The 17,582-nt window shown below is 40.1% G+C and overlaps 2 protein-coding genes across 7 annotated transcripts in view; one reads left to right on the top strand and one right to left on the bottom strand.

Moving 5' to 3' along the window:
• LOC134534069 (polyphosphoinositide phosphatase) overlaps nucleotides 1–8,282 on the top strand; it is a 33,554-nt gene extending 25,272 nt beyond the window's left edge. For 4 of the 6 annotated variants that reach the window (XM_063372066.1, XM_063372071.1, XM_063372069.1 and 1 more), the window contains 5 exons: nucleotides 59–197; nucleotides 1,960–2,160; nucleotides 4,971–5,126; nucleotides 6,092–6,265; nucleotides 7,633–8,282. In XM_063372066.1, the coding sequence (XP_063228136.1) occupies nucleotides 59–197; nucleotides 1,960–2,160; nucleotides 4,971–5,126; nucleotides 6,092–6,265; nucleotides 7,633–7,894 (932 nt within the window). In that variant the 3' untranslated portion in view covers nucleotides 7,895–8,282. Of the gene's footprint in view, nucleotides 1–58; nucleotides 198–1,959; nucleotides 2,161–4,970; nucleotides 5,127–6,091; nucleotides 6,266–7,298; nucleotides 7,454–7,632 lie in introns of those variants that run through there. The other 2 variants (XM_063372072.1, XM_063372070.1) reach the window with 1 other exon arrangement.
• A 3,268-nt stretch (nucleotides 8,283–11,550) lies between these two features.
• Nucleotides 11,551–16,757, bottom strand: LOC134534071 (protein wntless). Its single transcript, XM_063372081.1, has one exon. It carries the CDS (start codon nucleotides 16,593–16,595, stop codon nucleotides 14,970–14,972), a length of 1,626 nt encoding a protein of 541 aa, XP_063228151.1. The 5' UTR covers nucleotides 16,596–16,757; the 3' UTR covers nucleotides 11,551–14,969.
• Nucleotides 16,758–17,582: the final 825 nt, after the last annotated feature.

A 17,582-nucleotide genomic window follows, 5' to 3' on the forward strand; every position in this document is an offset into this window, starting at 1 on the left:
ATACGTTCTAGAAATCTTCGTTCGTTGTTGGGAACTGTATGGCCCGTGTGGTGTGCAGATGCTGAGAAGCAGCACACCATGAACTTGTTCCTGGGGTTGTTTGTGCCCCACGAGAGCCAGCCTCCCATATGGGACATGCTGACGGACTACTACCTCCACCACCCGGTCGCAGTCTCCCCTTGCTCCAAGCAGAACAGGTACGCACTGTGCCGACCCATTTTCACAAGCATTCTTACATTCCTAGCATTTCGCCAGCCTCGCCTCTAGTGTAACAGTCTGAAGGAGATATCCTTTGGGGTAACGAACTTAGGTTGCTCAGCTCAGCACATTAAAAAGTTGCCTTTATTTTAAGAAAATGATTTAATTATTTCTTTTTTATTTTTTGAATGTGTTTATTTTATTTTTTTGTGAAAGAAGTACTGAATGAACATATTTCCTAAAATAATGACGTATCAGACTTATTAGGTTTTAAATAATATATAAAATTCATATAGAGACATAGAAGATAACTTGCAGTAAGCATTGGCGTCGCAACCGGGGGGAATGGGGGGAACACGTCCCCCCAAATAATAAAAGTCTTCAATTTCATCCCCTCCAATAATATATTTAGTTTCGTAGTTATATTAAAAATATGATTCCTGTGATATAACCCATATGTTGCACATGGTGTATTTAGTCCAATCGTGGTAATGTGAGCACTTTTTAATTTAATCTTCGTGTAAAATCAAAATCAGGTCCGATACCTATGTTAACTGTGTTTTTACAAATTTGTTCTCTGAAATTATTTTTTAGAAAAAATAAATTATATATTGCAACCAACTATAATTAGAATATTTAGGAAATAAAAATGCCTAAAATCCACCCTTTGCACCTTCAAACCCCAAATTTTCCCGGGGAGGACCCCCAAACCCCCCGCTTTTTTTTTCTCCAGGGGATGGATATTCCTCAACCACTAAATCAATTGAAGTCCCCCCCCCCCCCCCAAAAAATATATCCTTGCGATGCCCATGGCAGTAAGTATCATCTAACTGTTATTGAAATGTTAATTTTCTGTATGGGTAAGGTAAAGAAATACATAGGGCATCCTTGTAGTCTTGCCTTTAGTGTACACATAATACTTGATTGATTATGTTGGGCGTGCCTTAGTTCATTTTTCTTTTGCTTTTAAGGATACTCTTATTTGTTTTTCTAAAGCTAATGAAAGATCTGTATGGAAATCACAGTAATAATATTGTTTTCAATTGATTGATGTGTGGTGTGTAAACAATTTAACTCTTATAAAAAAAGAAACGTTAGGTGCATGAATATAGCACTTTGATATGAAGAGTGATTTAAATAAAGGTTTTATAGTTTTTAAACTAAATACCTACATTTTTTATTTATATGAAGAAAAAAAAATGTTTGTGGCTGCTCCTGTTAGACAAGAAAGTAGAGTACAGAAATGTGACAAGACTATGACAAGCTAGGAAAGTAAAAAAAAAAAAAACCAATAGGTATGCAGGTATGCCAGTGTACAGGGCCATGCATATTTCGCGAAAAGATTCCGAGACCAGCTGAAAGCCAAAACACTGTAACATCGTCTGTGTTTCGTGATTGGGTGAGTTTCTTTCAGGTGCGTGATGATTGTCAAAACACCAATCAACAGTAATTCATTGCGGAAGCAAACGCGTCCTGAGTGGCTCAGCCAAACAAGGCAACTACTTCTCTCGCAGACGGCCCGCCAATCGCTAGGAAGAAACCACCGGTGCGCGTATACCTTGTTGCAGTCTAATAGGTGTTCTGCTTTATTCGCGAAAAATGCCTGCCCCTACCAGTGTGATCACTAATGTATTTAAAAGTAACGATCTCTTGTTTCTTTGCACTACGTGGCTACAGCTTCTTGCTGGTGAGCCAAGGGAACCAGGTGGCAGTGGTAGACCCCCGCAGTGTCGTCCCGGTCACGTCGCAGTTGTTCCGCAGGCGCCCGCTCAGCCAGTGGTGGGACCCGGCGGTGCTGAGCTGCCTGCCGCAGGCTCGGGACGACGCGGGCAAGGCTCTCCGGGAGCTGGTGGCGGTGCGGGATCCCCGGCACGAGGCGGTCGACTGCTACCAGGACTACCACCGGCCCTACGAGCTGACGGTGCTGGCCGAGGCGTTCACCTACATCAGCCACTCTGTCCGGTGAGGGAGTTCGCAGTCCCGACAAACCTGCGTCTATTCTTTTCTATCACATCACCAAACTCAAGGGTTTTTAATTAATACAACAGTTAAACCCATGGGCGCAACAACGGGGTGGGGGGTGGGGGGGGGCAAGGTTATTTTGCCCCTCCTCTGAAACCTTGAAGTGGGGGCAAACGGGGGCAAAGAAAGTGCTGTGTAACATTTTTAGATAATAAAACTGCTTAAATAGCACCATTTTCCACCTTGAAATACAATTTTTCCCTGGGGGAGGACCCCCGGAACCCCTGCTTCAACAGGGGGGATCGATGATTCCTTATAAAAAGGTATATTGCCCCCCCCCCCCCCCCCCCCCTTGGAAATTTAGTTGTTGCGCCCCTGGTTAAACCCATTTGATTATACATACAAAACAAAACTTCAATACTAGATATAAACTAAGCAACACTCAAAAAAAAACAAGTACTTATTGTAAATACTATACATCTCAAACACACTATAAAATTTCTGTGCACCATGTACATAGTCAATTTTGATTTGTCATCAAGTCTTGTATTTGAAATCAGATGTATTTAATTAAAGATTGTCTAATTGTGAAATACCAAATTCAAAATGCTATTGAGAACACTAGCACTTTAGTTCCGGGATTTTTCTATGTGTTCTTCCATTAAAAACAGTATTGACAGGCTGCCAACACTGGCCTAACACCGTATTTACTCGTGTATACAGGGCCGCAACTAGAGTCTCTGGTACACGGGGCATGAATGGATTCATGCGCGCCCCCCCCCCTCCCCCTCTTTTTTTTGTGCATACCACACCAATAAAGCGGGGGGGTCCGGGGGCCCTCCCACGGAAAAATGGTGCTATTTAAGCATTTTCCATACCTACATGTAACAGTTTCTGTGCTACTGTAACTTCCATGCATGAACCCACTATGTCCATAAAGTAGTCCGTATAATCACTAGACTTGTTCATTAGGTAAATATGTTGAGACATATTGTACATCAGATTAGACATTCCTGGCATGCAAGTTAAAAAACTTTTTACCTGTTACCAGTTGTAGTAGGAATTACAATGCAAGCGATTTCGGCGCCCCCACAGCTTTGCGCCCGGGGCGTATGCCCCGCTTGCTCCCCCCTAGTTGCGTCCCTGCGTGTATAGCGCGCCCTCGTGTATAGTGCACACCACGATTTTTGCAACAAATTCCAAAGAGAAAAAAAAGAAAAATTTTTTCCCCATAAATAAATTTTACTAACATTTTGTTGTACCTGTTAAGTAATTAGTTATGAAACAAATTATTATTTACATTGATGTGTGGTGATGTCATGAAAATACTTAAATACTCTTCCAACTGAAAGCAAAACTTTTGTGGCCTACTGTACCATCTGAAACGACCAAGCAAGCTAAACTCTGCTGTGTAGACGGGAGATAATGAAGCGCTGTATCGTCACAACTGGTACAAGAACAGGTGGGAGGGAGGGAGGCAGGAATGGGACTATGACCATCAAGTAACAGTTGACAGGACTAAACACCACACTCCCGTCACGCTCACGCTCTGTTGCTAAGCTGGCACGGAGGACTAGATGACTCACAGGTAGCTGCTGGGACGAGGAAGCGAAGGAAGTGGGCTGGGGACTGGTGACAACATGTTCTCTCTTTTTACTAGCTGCTGCACTGGCTTTCTGCAGAGGGGGGAGGTCTTAAAATAAACAAGAGACCATGATGTGCGAGCTTGCGCGTGCACGTGTGTGTGAGCGTGTGTGCTCGAGAGACCAGGTTGTGAGTCTGTATGTGTGTGAAAGAGAGGCCTTGTTGCTTGTGCGTATGTGTGGGGGCTGGCCAGAAACGTCACCCCGTCACCCGGCAGTTAACGACTACCACTCCTCCTCCACGCCTCCCCCCCTCAACTTTTTTTTTCCGTGTATAGCGCGCATCCGTGATTTTTTTCCTTTACGTGAGGGGGAAAAAGGGCACACTATACACGAGTATATACAGTAATGGCGAACTTTGAGAAAATATTAGTACGTGATGCTAGCGCTACAGTTTATCGAAATACCAACTGTCCATCAGTATAAACTGTACATAATACTGTACAGTATTATGTACAGTTTATATTTACAGTATTAATCTTTGTCAACATCCGTGAATCATAACATATTCTGAAACAAATTTGTAAATAAGCGTAATATTTGGTATTTTACTGTGAGTAGATTACTGAATTTTTATCTGTATTGTATTGAAATGGCAGCATGTAAAAACCAGAAAAATTTCTTAATTGATGAAAAACTAAAGATTTTAAAGTGTATGGATGAGCACAAAGGTACTCTTGTTTCACACTCTTGATAGGTTAGGAATGCCTATTTGAACTCTGAACACTATTGTGAAGAATCAAAAATCATTGGAGAAAATACAGCGCAGTGTAGTAGTTTTTCAAATAAAAGACACACTTAATAAATAATTATGTGTATATCAGAGTACGGCATGTTCAGGTCATATAATATCACAACTTTCTAAACAAAAAGAATTTTTCATTCATTCCCCACATTTTACACTTTCCTGATTTTTACAATATTTTCTGACACCCCCTTGAATAAAAAAAAAGGGGTTCTACTATATCATAAAAATAAATCCAGGGAAGACCTGGCGATGTTTATTTTAATTTATTTCTCACATAGAATTTGGTGTCCATGTGAAATTACTGTGTACAAACACGTCATGCATTCGTAACAGTGATATTATTTCATATTTTACCCTGGCTTATTTATGTTCCTTGCCGGAGGTTTGTGGTGAGCAGTGGCACAAGGTGCGTCTTGCAGGGACTTCATGCCGCACTTCACGACCAACTACAGCCCCTTCACGATGCGCGTGAGGCCGGGCCGGCGCCGGGAGGAGACGGCCACGAAGGGCGGGGCCATGAAGAACCCGTCCATGACGGGGCAGAGCTCCACCAGCTCGACCACGTCCAGCGCCAGGTCAGTGCAGACGTGGCAGCCGCATTGCTTTGACTCGTGCGTCGTCGTTGGGAACTGCCCAGCATGTCCTGATGTTCCTAGGGCCTAAAACGTCTGTCCAAAATTAAATCTACAAACATGTAGCATTTCAATGGTTCAACCAATGCGTAGTTTTTTTAAGCACCACAAAAAATAATTAATGCAAAAATGTTAAGCTTTAAAAAAATTAGCAAATCAAACACTAGGTCACTTCACTTGGCATCGACAAACAATTATTTGCCCAACTGCCGGCTTAACTTTAAAGTTTCTAAAGTTACTGGTAAAACGTTAATTGATTTTCCCAATAAACTGCCACACGCAAAATAATGAAAGCTTGAACATTATCGTAACTGCCAATGCTGTTGTAGTGGCCAGCCACGGTGTTGGTTGTTGGTGCTGTGGTTAAGTGGGTTCTGCCATCACGGGACGCTGTGCAGCTGCAACGACCGCCTCACTCTCATTGCGGAAGCAGTCTCTCTCGGCGGTGGAAACATGCTCTCTTCACCGCGTCGGAAATTGTGCTGCTGTCACTGCGTCTGAAGACGTTCTCTTGTCACAGACCCCCAAATCATTTTCCCGGCCACGTGGGCCAATTTTTCCACGAAGCCTTGTTGACAGCAGAACAGAGCCCCGCATGCCAGTGGCAAAACCACGCACTAGTCGACGAAGACATACCATTTATCACTGTTCACCCAGACTTTAACTTTTTTTTTTACAAAATATTCTGGGGTTAAATTTTAAAAATATAACAATACAATGGTTACGTAATTTAAGATAAAAATAATGGAAAAATTATTAGAGAGCAAAATAAGGAATTTCGAGACTTTAAAAAAAAGAGAGGTGCCAACCTTAGCAAAAAAGCACAAAACTAAATGCAAAGTGAACAACTTATTCGCTCCACTTCTCTTTATCGACGACTTGGAATGGTGATTGGTACGTCGTTGCAGCGAGAGCGACAGCGACGACAGCGACGAGCCAGAGAACTCCGACTCCCAGCAGCTGCCGTCCAAAGACAGCTCCTCTGATGCGGTCAGCTTCGAGTCGTTGTTCCCGTCGATGAGGCAGGTGTACGGCATGGAGGTGGGGCCCCCGTCACGGCAGGACGTCTCCCTGTACAAGAGGTGAGGCTTTGTGCAGTAGTTAGTATCAAAAATACCATGTTTTATCGCATAATTGTCGCACCCGCGTAATCGTCGCAACCATATTTTAGGCTGTCAAAATTTGAATAAAATACTTCTCGCGTAAATGTTGCATGATGTTTTTGGTCCCGCTAGTAGATGCCGAGCGCTTTGTGTAGGTATCTTTTCCGTATAAAAGATGTATTTTAAAGTAGAAATCTAATATTTATTTGGTCATTACCATTTACTTAATAAATTAACGGAAAAATACGAAGTTGTTTGACGTGTAAATTTTCTTACAAAGACGTTTTTAAACGTTATTTCCTTTATCTGATCGTCTGCATCGCCGCAGTGTAGGTATAATCTAAAATTTAATTTCGGTCATTACCACTTATTTATTTAATTAACGGAAATACAAAGTTGTCTGACGTGTAAATTTTCTTTTAATTATGTTTTTAAACTGTATTTCCTTTATCTGATTGTCTGCGTTACCGCGGCGTACCGCTTATAAAAATGTAGCCAGAGCATCATTCATGTTTGGTTATGTTGCTTCCTGTATAGAGCGCGCGCACGTAGTCGAATATTGATATCTTGCCGAATGGATGTAATGCGCGCTCTCTGTCAGGTGCCGAGTTAACTACATTTGATGGCCCGTATTCTTTCGTGGCAAGTGTGTACTATGACACGTTGGTTCACGTCAGATACAAGTGGCTTGCGTTCGCGTTAGAGTTTTGGTTTTTCTATTTTTTTCTATTTAAAGTTGAAGAAAGGTTTTTGTTTAAGGAATTATTAATATAGATTGTTTGGCGTGCTCTTGTATACTCCGCCTTGTTTTAAATAAACGTACTTTCCATGAACAGGTTTTGTTTTTATGAATAAGTTTACCTAACAAATTTTTTTTTTCCGCATAATCGTCGCACCCCTACTTTTAAAACTTGATTTTAGAATAAAATGTGCGACGATTATACGAGAAAATACGGTACAATGCATTAATTCTTGAAGGAAAATGTCTCTTAATCCCTCTCATCCCTCTCAGAGCAGCTAGACCTCAGACTGCAGTGAAAGATCTTCAATCCTGCATCATCCTGCACGTTTGAACCAGGGCTGTAACCGGATTATCGAATAACTCTGTAACTCTGTAACACTGTAACAATAAAAGTTTCAGGACTGGGGTTTCCTGGCACTCTTGGCTAACAGATCGAACCCACAAATTTGTGTCGTAGTTCAACAACTGTAAACATTTGTGTTGTTCACCGCCATGACGCGGCTTCAGCCCAAAGTTAAGACCACCGTGACAACGGCTGCGAAGGCCTGAGAATGTCTAGTTTCATAGTAGCGGAGGAATGGAAGCGAGGGAGCGCTCGTGGCAGGTTCGTGGCCATCGGCCACACGGCCAGCGAGCAGGGGGCGGAGCGGAGGGCGGTGCGGCCGCTGCGACTGCTGCAGCGCAACGTGGTGTCCCTGGACACCTCGGCGCAGGTGGCCCCGCCCAGGCCCAGTCTCGAGGCCCTGCAGGTGTACCAGCGGTACGTGCAGCGCGGCACACGGGGGGCCTCGGAGCCCAGCCCCTCCAGCCTGGTCGTGTACCAGAGGTACGCTGGCCGCCAGCTGGTGCGACCGCAGTGCTGGTAGCCTCCTGACACCCACACCCCACTCCTGCACAGTCTCCCAGCGCCTATATCGTGGCTCATTGGTTCAAGGTGGCAACACAACACCAAGACAGTTTATTTCCTCCTACTAAATAAATGCTACTTCTTTTGATAATTGAATGTGGGTATTTTTCAAAGCATTTTTTTTTTGGTAAGTGTTATTTTGCTAAAATTCCATAGCTCAGAACCTATACCAAAACCTATAGCAAAATATAAAATCAGCGCACCTACATGAATATTATAATCGTCAAGCCGTATTTTGTTAAGTTTGTAATGTACTTTTTATGTCTTTATATGTATTTATATGTATTTATATATTTGTACAAACATTGTAAAAAAAAAATTCATAAATATACAAACTAGTCAAAATATATTCTGTTATTACTTACTCTTTTTCCTTTTCCTGTTTTATATTAATTTGATAGTTGTGTGCATATCTACAATCAGAGTTTTGGTCCATTTTTTTTATATTAATTTTTGGTTGCTCTTAATGGCAAATGAAATGGTTGTAGTTTAATTCTGAGATTGTTCGGACTGTCTTATCACAATAATTTACCATGCACTCTTCAAAAGTCAGCTGCACAGTAGTCAGGTGCTAGCCACATGCCAACATAAAAGCCTACAAGTAAGTCCACATTATTGTACGAGTCACTCTTGTACCGGACCAATCACATCAAGCTCCAGGAGGTTATAGACTGGTAACATCAAAGTTGTGGACATGCTAGAGCTCTCCACACTTGTTAAACAGTTTAATGATTTATTATGTTGTCTGATCATATTCAGTACTTGGTGAGGTTTTTTGTATCATGTAAATAACAGTATTTATTATTTTTTAAGTGAGTTTGCCATGTGTTTCATGATCATAATTTACAATATTTTATGCTGTTAAAAATGTTCCTGATTTGCTTGCTTTATATAATCCATAATCCATTTAAAGTTATATTTTACCTATTTCTTTGATTCGTAAATGGGTGGGTACAGGGATTATTCTATAACAATCTGGATGATGCACAGTGTTATCAAGTGTGAGAGAAAGAAACAGACACCAATATAACCTCGCTTTTTGTTGCAATTTTGTGAAAAATAACACCCCTTTTGAGAAAAAATAACCTGCCTTTTTCACGCGGTGGGCACTCATGCTCCAGAGCTTCGACTTCGCGGTCGAGCATGTGAAGGGGCAGGACAACCAGCTCGCTGACGAGCTGTCACGTCACCCCGACCCTAGGTCCACTTTCCAGGACGACCACAGCTGGGAGGGGCTGCTACCCCCACCAGGTACTCCACCTGTCATAGACTTGTTCAGACCTGATTTGGCCTATATTCAAATATCATGTTTCAGCAAACTGCAGCTCTGACACATCTCAAATGTATAAGGTTACAAATGAAGCAACAGCCAAGAAATTGTTCCTGCTTGTTTGTCTGTAATTATATTCTCTTCTGTTAAGACATTTTAAAATAAACAGTAAAAATAATTACATTAAATACGTGTATCAATGTCTGTGTGTGGGAAAGACTCATGAGTTGGTCGAATTCTTGTTTCTGTGCGCCCATGATTAGCCAATTTTTTTCCCTGTACATTTTCGAGATTGGTTGAAAATTACGTCCTCGTGAGGACAAAGGACGGTCACGGAGTCAGTCAGCGTGTGTACGAGGTACCGAGAGGTCACGTGTCCGTCAGTGGTTCAGATTTAACAAAGAATTTAGAGGCAGAGAACTTTGCTGCTGTGTTTAGGGCTCTTCCGTTTATATTCAACTTTTTGTTTCGTAACCTTTGATTGGGAATTTTTACCACCGTCATGCAACTTCATCATTCCAAAAACTGAGTTATTCGGCTTGTACTGCGAGTTGCAAGCAGGATTTTCTTGCGAACATTATATGATTATCAACTTTCAGTACCCACAAACAATAAATTTGGGTTTTGGAGTCAGTGCACATGTTATGGATACCCTATGTTATGATATAATAAGTTATTTGGATACCCTAGCAAAGTATGGAATTGGATTTGATTCAGTAAGGCCATAGTGAGTGATTCTACTCCTTATATGACAAAATGTTTCAATAATCTGGTCTACTGGAACATGCATTTCATTTGCAATGCTGGCCCACAAGATGCACTTAGTGGTCAACACTTGGCAGACTTCACTAACACTGTTAAACAAAACAGTGGCAAAGATCAAGAAGGCATTTTTGAACAGCAGGAAAAGGAAACACCACTACTTATCCTACATCAGAAAAGTATGGAATGTCCAGTGGAAAAGTAAAGGTGTTCCCTGAGCCAGTTTTAACGAGGTGGAATTCGTGGTTCCGTTCAGTAGTTCACATTTGCAGCTATTTTGATGACATCATTGAGTTCTTTGCATTGACGTGCGACGTGCCGCGCATGTCTGTAATCTCGAAGCCGTCAGCACGTGTGCAAGCTGCCGCGACAGCTGACACCGCCTGGCCACTGCCATCGCCGGTTGCCATTTTTTGCCGGTTTGTATTTTCGACATGTATTTTTCATAGTTTTAAGATGGCGGCCAATGCAACTTTGGAATTATCATTAAGGATTAATTAAAAATGGTAAAAATCAGTTTGTGACTGAGAGACGTTTAATAAATATATATAGGTATAGTATTTTAATATTCAAACAAATTTTTCAATTGTTTATGTATATGCAATCTCTGCTAACTTTCAGCTAGCTGGAGGTCTGAACAGTTACAACATTTGCGTTGCTGCAAACTGATAGTGAGAGAGGTGGTTCTAGCCACTTTTGAACTAGGTACTAGCCACACGTGCATAGAAAGAACTGTTTCCATTGCCCATCCAGTCACACTAGAAGTGCTCGATAAGACTGCAAATAGCACTTTTGAATGCATACGCCCATAGGGTGGAACACAAAAAATTTGATTCTGACACCAGCATGTGATGTGGCAGTCAGCTCTAGACTTTTTTACCATAGTTAAATGTATGCTTGTCTCAAACTGTAAGCACTCATCTGCATAATATGAAAATACGAAAAAGAAAAGAGCTTTTTCTATGTCAATTCGCACTTATTTGGCTATTACTAATTTTTACCATCTATTAAACTAAGAAGTGCAAGGGTTTTGAAATATCATAGATTTTTTACTTGTGTGCAACTAATTAACAAAATACGCCTTAAAACAAAACCACTTCGTAAACAGAAGTCTTAATCACTATGTTAATGTTTAGTTGGAATTGATTTATGACTTTCCATAGTGATTTGGACATAATTAACAAGTCTTCCACAACATTATTCATCAGCAAAAAAGTTTATTGTGTTCTACAATGGGTAAAAATTTCATTATCAGAAATAAATTAAAAAACTAATTTATTTTTCTGTACAGTAAATCACATATAATGACACATTTAAACACTTACGTTGTATCTGAGAAAACGCTGCAAGAGGTAATATAATTCACAACAATTAAGTAAGTTAGCCACGTAACAGTCTTCAATTTATACAGTCCGTACTTGAAATTAATATTGCTAATGCAAACTAGTAACTATAACCATTTATTGCACTTAGTAAGAATGAATATTGTAATTATTGCAAACTGAATTCTTAGTTCTATCATAAGCTGCAACATTACTGGAATGATAATCAAATTTATGATCATATTAACAAATCATATCAGATAATGAAAAAAAAATGAAGTAGAACTATACATGAATCTGTAAAAATATTACTGTATGCAGGTTGTCTACAAATACCTGAAAAGCCAATTTCATGACCATCTTAAAAATTAATTTTAAATTTTTCTAAATATAATTAGTAAAATTACACACAGTAAGAAATAGATCTGTTTGCCAGAACTTACTTATTTTAAGTTAGCAAGCTAAAACAGTTCCATATCATTTAAATGGACAGTCTATAAACTGAAGAGTTGAAGTAATCCATCAAGAAACAAAACACAAGTTAACAAAAACCTACTGAAAATACGAGTTTCGTAACTTCAGCACTGTCACTGTTTATTTCAGTACTTTTAGACAAGTTGTACACACCCTAGCATGATGGAGATAAAAACCAATCATTCTGCACGCATATTAATACTAAAGAGAATGCATATTATGATACAATCTACAAGAAAATACACTGACTTTTCCATTTAACATTACGATGCCATTTCCAAATTGATCAACCACCATCTACAAATTGCATTGAAAACTTTACATTACATATTGGTATTGCTAATGAATGATGTAACTATTAACTGGGCACCACCTACACATAAAAAAATCTAGACCATTTCCTTCAAATTTTCACTATGTTACTACATATCAGCAATAAAGCAAAAATACTTCAATTCCCACTCACTTGAAAGAATAATTCACAGTTACAACAGTTCACAATACAAATAAATACTTTATGGCTGTACAAATTTATAAATAACAATTTTTTTTTCAATAAAACTAGTGCTATGATTCACCTGCTCCTGGGGAGTCTGCAAGATTGATGGGGAAGGGGGGGGGGGGGGGGTGATATACCCCCTCCAAAATCCTAAAAAAGAATAGTTTTTTTTTTTGTAAATTGACATAAAAACCTTATGTATTACATATTTCAGCTGAAACTTATTTCCCTTTAAAAAGGTTAAGTATCAAATGCAATCAAAAATTTCAAAATAAACTGTTCACATATTACATTATGATTATCAATTAAATCATAAATACAAAAAAAAAAAACAGACCTATTTCATGCAATTGCTGGAAACCAGCGCTTGTTAATAAAAACAGTCCTAGCTTAAATGTCAGTTTACAACAGTCACCATGAAAGGATGAAAGTACAAGCACTGACCAATTATACTTTTACAAGCATGGACAACTTCAAATTAGTCCAATTTTATTAACGGTTGACAACTGCCAGCTGACAGTCAAAAATGTATTTTCAATAACAACCGGAAACAAAATTAATTAGTCAGTGATAAGGAAGGTGGTTAGAGACCCAGCTATGGCAAGAGGCTGGGGCAACCCCTCCCAGCATTATCTACCTTGTCCGCCACCCCACTCGGCTAGCCCTAAATCAGTACTACTGGTGTCTACCTCGATCAACCACGTGTCTCTCTGAGGCCCCTCAGTCGTTCAGAGAACCCGTGATCCGGTCGACCTAGCTATTCGGGCTGTGTCGCCGCTCACTTCATTCGCTCTCCGCCGAGTGTGGGATCCCTCCGATCAAACACTAACTGCATTTAAACTATGACAAACGAAGCAGTGCTGGGTTTCGTAACCTCGACAGCGTACAAGCTGTGTCCACCATGGCACAATGTTGACAGTTCTTTTGGCAAATAGGCCATTCAAGGACTGATTTAAAAAATTTGTTATGGTGCAGTCTATGCTCTCGAACAGAACATCACAGCATAATTGCCACATATGACTGTACCAAATGCCAAATATGACTGTAAACAAAATGATTCAAATATATTATAATGTGAGATTCCAATTATGCACATTGATACAAGCTGTCTACAAAACTAACACCAAACATAAAATAAAACACTATTTACAAAAGAACACATACAAAATTATAAAAAAACAAACCATCTCAGATATGATGGTAAATGTTGCAACGAACAAGTCTGACAAACCTAACCTATCTCCATAAATAGCTGCATTGAAGTAAAAATATAAAATAATACTGGGTAGTAATCGTAGTTTGACTTGCTACGCAAAAACAGTGTTATAACAACAATAGCGTTATCATAAAGAACTTCACAAATCTATTTGCTGCAACTGTAAGAACTTCGTTGTAATGCAACCTATAAAAACTATTGTAAAAACAGACAGATGGTGTCCAATTCTAATATTTAATGATATTTGTGTTGTCTGAAATTATTTTACCCATGGTTAATTGGTTTATTCAACAAACATAACATTCATTCTGTTGAAAGCTATCACACAGACAGCATCCATTTTTGGAATATACTTTAAGAAAATTGCCGTAGTGTATGTATTTCACGAAGTGCACATTTTTGTTTTAAGACTGGCTAATTATACATTGTACTCTATGTCGCTTATGCAACTATTGATTGCCTGCATGTGACTGGCTGATACTTAGAGTGGCACAAGAAATACATTTTAATTTTCCTCTATGCATGGTTATGGGCATCTCTTATGTGTTGTAGAAGACCCCATTAAGTATATGATCTAATTCATACTGCTACCCATTTATTATTGATTGCAATACTGTAGCATGGCTTTAATGTTATGCCCATACTTGGAAGTCAAGTGCTTATATAAGCAAAATATATCACAAGCATTAAAAATGAGCTACACATGAGTTATATTTATTATAATCCATTTTCTAAGAATAGTGTCTATGCCCCTAACTCAGTTTTAGTCGCTGTATTTCAGAATGCATGTCAAATTGTTAATTTAAAATGAACCCATCATGTAATTTACCAAATATTTCAACCCTTTAGAGCTGCAATCAATTGCAATCTATGTTGCAACTTGAAAGAATTAACCATTGCTGAGTTACTTCTACGGTTATATGGCACAGTTAATGTGCGATAGTGACACAAATGATTGAATATCACTGTTTCAACCTACAATTTGGAAAATTTTCAAGTTTCAAGAAGATTAACCTATAAATCATTATTTTTGGATGGTTTACAATTAAAAAGGGATGCATGGTCTCAGTCCATTCTCAACTGCAACTCTTATAATCCACAACAGTGCCTACTTACCTACCGTAATCTAGAATTAAAATTGTGTCCTCATAACACAAATACATTACTACAAAACATTCACTGGTTTCAGTTCATCTCATCCTACAATATTGTTGAGTGATACATATTAAGTAACTGCCACAAATCGTAGACGATCAAGTTCATGTCATCGTTGTGAGAGATTCCTTGGTGTAAGGACAGCTTAAGAGAGCATGGTAATACTGCTACTTACAAACTATCAAAAACTAAACCAAATAATAAAATACAAAAATTAGCAGGCAATCTTGCCAATACCAACTTCTAGTAAATTCCATGCATGGTCCTACCCAATTCACACAATTTTGGCAGTGCTTGCAATAAACACAGACTCACAACTAGAGCTTGAAACAGTGTTTAGTCTAGCGCTGACTTGCGAGCAAACGTCGTGAGGGATGAAATCTCGCTGGGATCAGTAGCGAGGCGACTGAACTCTATCTCCTCGCTGACGATGCCTCGGCTGTCTGCTTCCACGGGCCACTGTTTGTGTGAAGGGGCATACAACACGATCATCGCGAAGATGTAGATGTTCCACATGCCGTAGACGCCGGTGAAGAAGGCAGAGGTGAACTCCAGCTCCATGTCGTCGCCCCACTTCCAGCGCCCCTCCGAAGCCTGCCCCAGAATGAAGCCGATGACGGTGAGAGCGGCACACAGCAAAGTAGCGAGCATCAAGAACTTGAATCTGTAAATGATGCCCTCGTAGTGGAGGCGGCGGGCCGTAGACATGCTCGGCAGAGCCGTGCGTTTGGTGCTGATGTTGCGAAACACCTTCCAAATCATATAACACAGAAACACAAAATATACCCCTGCAGAAATGCCCGCCAGAATGATAAATGTGAGGGCAAGATTCGTCCCTACATCTGACACCCAAATGGAGTAGAATGGATTCCTCAGCTGGATGCCCCTCTCGCACATGTCGAACACAAACAGGGACAGGCAGCCGATGGCCACCGCACTGAGGTGTTTCCAGTACACGCGGAGTGTTTCGTGGCTGCTGTCTTGGATCATGAGGTGCTCTCCTGCAAACACCAGCCAGAACGACAACAAGGCAGCGTAAAACAACCCCTGCCTGATGTCGTCCAGCAGAAGCATGAAGGGCATGTCGAATGCCAGCGTCAGGAACTCGAGTGGCATGTTGAGAACGGTGAGGGCACAACCGAGGTAAAGCAACATGTACTCTAGCAGAGCTGGTCTGCGGGATAGCTGGTGAACGCGGTTCCAAAACCAAATCAACACAATCAAAATGAATGGGAAGAAGAAAGCCTTCAAAGACACCCACACCTTGGTGAAACCCCCATTCTGATTGATTGCCACAAGCCACAGGTCTGCAACATGACCTAGCCCTTCATTGAGTCTCTTCTCATCATCGACTGGTAATCGAACATTCAAAAGGTAAAAATCATGATGTAACGAGCCTAGTTCAAACAGCGGTATAATTGAACACTTATAAAGATATTTATCTCTTTTGTCATCTATTGTGCAGTCAAGAATCCTCCTTTCGACAGAAGCGGCATACATTTTCCATGCATCATCAGGATCGCCTTTGTTCCTGTACCCCAATCTTGAATCTAAAGTTATTGTAACACGATTAGCCATTTCCATGTCAGTTTGATATTCTATGTCAAACTGCAAGACTCCCATCAGATTTTGTTGCCATCGGGAATAATCCAGAATTGTCATTTCTCGCGGCACAGGCAGCTGGAAAACAAACACTAACTGGTTCGCGAGTGTGTAATCATCAGAAATATTATTCTTGTTCAGATCTATTTCTCGGCAATTTCCTCTTCCTCGCGAATAGAACCATTTATTTGTATTGTTTCCACTGTCAAAGCATTTGGTTGCCAGCATGCTTTCGGCACTAGTTGGAGTCGGAGCAATCAAGCCGCCTATTAGAAAACAAATCACTTGACATAATAGGAGAATTCCAATTAGAATTGCCAATTTCTTACCACTCAGATTTTCTAGGACAGCCCCAGTCATTTTACAAGTATAAATGAAGATATTTCACACAGCAATTAACTCTGTTATACCTTTCAAAAATATTCTAGTTACACAACACAAACTCCTCTTCAGAACCTTAAGTTTGTTTACATTTTTGGGCGGCTGCGGCTGGGCGGCGCTGCATAAAAGAAAAATGAAGTAGAGTTCACACATGATCTGCGCTGAAACAAATAAGTGCAAATAGAAAAAAAAAATGTTTAAAATCTCAAGGCATTTTGTATAACCAAAATAATTCTATTATAGTACGCATTAAAAATATCAACAAAAGGCAATTCTGGAGCGAAAAAAAAAACTTTTTCATAAAATAAAAATTTTTACGTGTCTTTTCTTTCGTCTTGGGTGTTTTCCAAACATTTTCGAAACGGGCGTTGCGTTACTTCAAGAAGTATACAAGAAGTTTATCGTTTTAACGAATGGTTAGGTTAGCTACATTAGAAATACTATAAGATTTTGAGAATGGTTGGTTATGTTAGGTTAGCTACATTAAAAAAAATACTATAAAAGAGTGTGGTCTGTGATTGGTTGGTAAGCTACATTGATACTGTAAAAGGTAATTTTTTGCCACATGCTTTTGGGCTAAAAAATATCACTTTAGGGTGGAAGCGTGGTGGACATCTCCCATTCAGTACGAGGTGATAAAGGTAATTTTCTCCCCCAGCACCAGCTCAGTGATGAACAGCCTCATGCTAATGAAGCGGGACTGGGGATCGTTCGGTCATCGTGTCTTTCTGAAAACATTGTCCTTATTTGCAATTATCTGGAAGGAGCTGGAAGAAGTGAGCTGTCTACCTTCCTCTTTTTTGGGCTCATGAGCATGCCACTACCCCAGCATCGCGGCACCTGTAAAGCTATCTAAGCTATCCCATCAATGTCCGAAAAGGTTGGTTTTTGAAAGATGGGTACTTATATTGGCCTGGTTTAAAGTCCGTTTATAACAGTCAAACCCATGGGTGGAAGGAGTCCTTA

Source organism: Bacillus rossius, chromosome 7 (genome assembly GCF_032445375.1).
Source record: "Bacillus rossius redtenbacheri isolate Brsri chromosome 7, Brsri_v3, whole genome shotgun sequence".
NCBI lineage: Eukaryota > Metazoa > Arthropoda > Insecta > Phasmatodea > Bacillidae > Bacillus > Bacillus rossius.

Coding starts and splice junctions, on each gene's coding strand:
- LOC134534071 (XM_063372081.1), bottom strand. CDS start 16,595: ATGACTGGGGCTGTCCTAGAAAATCTGAGTGGTAAGAAATTGGCAATT.